This window comes from Hypomesus nipponensis, chromosome 2 (assembly GCF_054491055.1).
Source record: "Hypomesus nipponensis isolate SF chromosome 2, ASM5449105v1, whole genome shotgun sequence".
Lineage (NCBI taxonomy): Eukaryota > Metazoa > Chordata > Actinopteri > Osmeriformes > Osmeridae > Hypomesus > Hypomesus nipponensis.
Window position 1 is genome coordinate 2,655,001 of NC_140362.1, and position 3,454 is coordinate 2,658,454.

At 46.2% G+C, this 3,454-nt stretch overlaps 1 protein-coding gene across 1 annotated transcript in view; it reads right to left on the minus strand.

Annotated features, from left to right (window-relative positions):
- The window catches only part of tsnare1 (T-SNARE Domain Containing 1), a 63,085-nt gene extending 61,593 nt beyond the window's left edge, over positions 1–1,492 (minus strand). Inside the window, exon 1 of the mRNA XM_084669198.1 lies at positions 1,385–1,492. Coding sequence (XP_084525324.1) covers positions 1,385–1,469 — 85 coding nt within the window. The 5' untranslated portion in view covers positions 1,470–1,492. The remainder of the gene's footprint in view (positions 1–1,384) is intronic.
- Between the last annotated feature and the right edge of the window lie 1,962 nt (positions 1,493–3,454).

Consider the following 3,454-nt stretch of genomic DNA (forward strand, 5'->3'; position numbering starts at 1 on the left):
TATGTTGACCTTTGATCCCCAAAGATTGTGACTTACAGTGAATGAACATATTCAACTCCTGCCCTCCAAGAACACCGTAATCCTGCAGTAGAGAACGTGTCATGTGTATTACAGTAAAACTGTGTTTGACAGTGTGTGTGTGTGTGTGTGTTTGACAGTGTGTGTGTGTGTGTGTGTGTGTGTGTGTGTGTTTGACAGTGTGTGTGTGTGTGTGTGTTTGACAGTGTGTGTGTGTGTGTGTGTGTGTGTTTGACAGTGTGTGTGTGTGTGTGTGTGTGTGTGTGTGTGTGTGTGTTTGACAGTGTGTGTGTGTGTGTGTTTGACAGTGTGTGTGTTTGACAGTGTGTGTGTGTGTGTGTGTTTGACAGTGTGTGTGTTTGACAGTGTGTGTGTGTATGTATGTGTGTTTGACAGTGTGTGTGTGTTTGACAGTGTGTGTGTGTGTGGGTGTGTGTTTGACAGTGTGTGTGTGTGTGTGTGTGTGTGTGTGTGTTTGACAGTGTGTGTGTGTTTGACAGTGTGTGTGTGTGTGTGTGTGTGTGTGTTTGACAGTGTGTGTGTTTGACAGTGTGTGTGTGTGTGTGTGTGTGTGTGTTTGACAGTGTGTGTGTGTGTGTGTGTTTGACAGTGTGTGTGTGTTTGACAGTGTGTGTGTTTGACAGTGTGTGTGTTGTTGAAGAAAGTGTTTTGTCCGTCTCTTCATAAACGGAGTGACTAAGTTCAGTTGAGTTCTGGATTTTAATAAGTATTTATCAATCTGCAGATTGGGAGAGAAAACCAGACCTCTGACAATAAATGACAACACAACACCAGGCTTAGATCTCAATCAAGTCTCTCCCCTCTCTGAAGGACAGAGGACCATCTTTTATAGGGCACAAGAATGTAAACATAGATAGTGACAGTCAGGCAGTAATGACGTTACAACAGTCTCAGAGAAAGAGATTTACAGCTCCCAACACATGACCACTCAAACTACAGAGTTCATAGTTGGAACTCTCCTTGTAGTCATGACAAGGACCATTTAGCCAGTACTTTCTCCTGATCTCAAACATCTATTAACCCTGACACATAGACACAATCTACTCTTATTAATAGCAAGCTTACATGAGAACATACTAACTAGTATCCAATGACTAGTTCTCTTGATTAGTGAATAATGTAAGCACACAGGAAATCTAAATTTCTTCCACAGTGTGTGTGTGTGTGTGTGTGTTTGACAGTGTGTGTGTGTGTGTGTGTGTGTTTGACAGTGTGTGTGTGTGTGTGTGTGTTTGACAGTGTGTGTGTGTGTGTGTGTGTTTGACAGTGTGTGTGTGTGTGTGTGTTTGACAGTGTGTGTGTGTGTGTGTGTGTGTTTGACAGTGTGTGTGTGTGTGTTTCTTACCTACTGGCTGGTAGCCCTGCCTGCTTGGACCTCCAAACGGGTTCCTGGTCCCGAAGGAGCCTCCATCAATAGAACCATAGGACATCCTGCCCCTGCTGTCTCACGGCGCCTGTTGTTAACAACAACAACAACAACAACAGTGTTTGTTAACTCACTGAGACCAACACGGTTACGGAACACCCTCAGGGTGAGCCTCGTCTGAAGGAAGGAGAACACACACTGGAGCTGAAGCGGGCAAGTCAACAGTTTGAATGAATGCAGTGTTTTGTTTTTTCTCTCTCCCAGATTTGGTTGGGTTGAGGGGAGGTTCATCATTAGTGTCCACTTAGCGGTCAGGTTCAAGTTGTGGTCATAAACAGAGCTGCACACAGCGCAATTCAACACTTGATAATGAAATGATAATTATGACACGCTCAATTGGCACTTCTTTCTAAAGTGATGCATGGGGGGATTTAAGCCTGTGACCTCTTGATATGCAGTCAAACTGTATTGATGTGATACTTTTTTAAAGGTTTTTTTCTAGTAAAGAGAGAGAGAGAGGGACAGGGACAGAGGGAGAATAACAGAGAGAAAAAGAGAGAGAGATAGAGAGAGAGAGAGCGGGAGGGAGGTAGGGAGGGAGGGAGGGAGAGAGACAGAGGGAGAGGGACAGAGGGAGAAAGACAGAGAGAGAGAAAGAGAGAGAGAGAGCCGGAGGAAGGGGGCAGGGAGAGAGAGATTAGCGCCACGGCCAACCCGCAGATTGCGCACGCTGTGATACTTCAGTTTACGTCGTATTCACGAAAACCTGCACTTCATCGAGTAATCAGCGAAAAAAAGGTTTAGTGATAACGAAATTGATGTGCTTATTCATGAGGTAACAGTGAATACAAATATTATACAAGAACGGAATTCCACACTGACACAAAAAAATGCTATCTGGACCGAAATTACAAATTCCAGTAACTGTAATATTGCATGGCTGCTTAATCTGTAACGCGTAATGATTTCGTGTTCACTCAACTGAAAAAGTGTGATCCTTGTAGCAAAAATCCTTTCAGATTGTCTCTTCGGCCTATGTCTTCGTCTTGCTCGGAACCCGCGTGCAGGTTTACACCTGCTTTTAAGAGGCGCAGAATTTTCACCGCAAAATAGAGGTGCGCTTTCACTGGCGTTTTTTGTACATACCGCGGAATACATAATTAGGCCACTAAACGCATCCCCTCCCATCTCTTTATGGGAAACTCCCACTTTCCCCTCGACCATGCCGTGAATGCAAATTGCGAAACAAATACGCCTGAAGTGGGTGCAAAAGCGTTAGTACATGAGGCCCAGAGAGAAAGACACAGAGAGAGAGACAGCGAGAGAGAGAGAGCGGGAGGGAGAGAGAGAGAGAGAGAGAGAGCGGGAGGGAGGGAGAGAGAGAGAGAGAGAGAGAGAGGGAGGAAGAGACAGAGAGAAAGTGTGAGAGTGTTGGTGCGGACGCCAGCCAGTCTGTCACTACGATACAACGAGCACTGGCATTCACAACCGTCTGCGAGGGGGGGGGGGGGGGGGGGGGGGGGGGCTGTTTCTCAGAGGCACACCAAGGCGCTGGGCAACGTGGACACATAATCCGATTAATTTTCACAGAGCAGAGAGATTAATGACTTTTGGCAGCCAATAAGCAGTCTCAGTTCTTGTTGATTTCAAGCCCAGTCACTGCTACTGGTCCCTGGGGTCTGGGGTGTGGACACTCACTCACACATCTCAAGCTGCGAAGCTGCGCTGTCACTTCAACACACACTTCAAACACACACACGCAAATATGCAAACACACACGCATGCTGTAAGCACAGGCACAAACACACACACATATCCAAATGCATACGCAAACACATAAAACACACAACCAAACACACACACCACACAAAAATACACACAAACACACACACGCGTGTGTATGACAGATCCATGTTCCTGAGGTAGACGTGAGGACAGCGTGGACTGCAGCACCATGGTAACCACAGCCCACTGTAACCATGACTGGTTGTGACCCGCAGTGTCAGCCTTCATGACCCTGGCATCACAAGTCACCGTGGTAACCACATA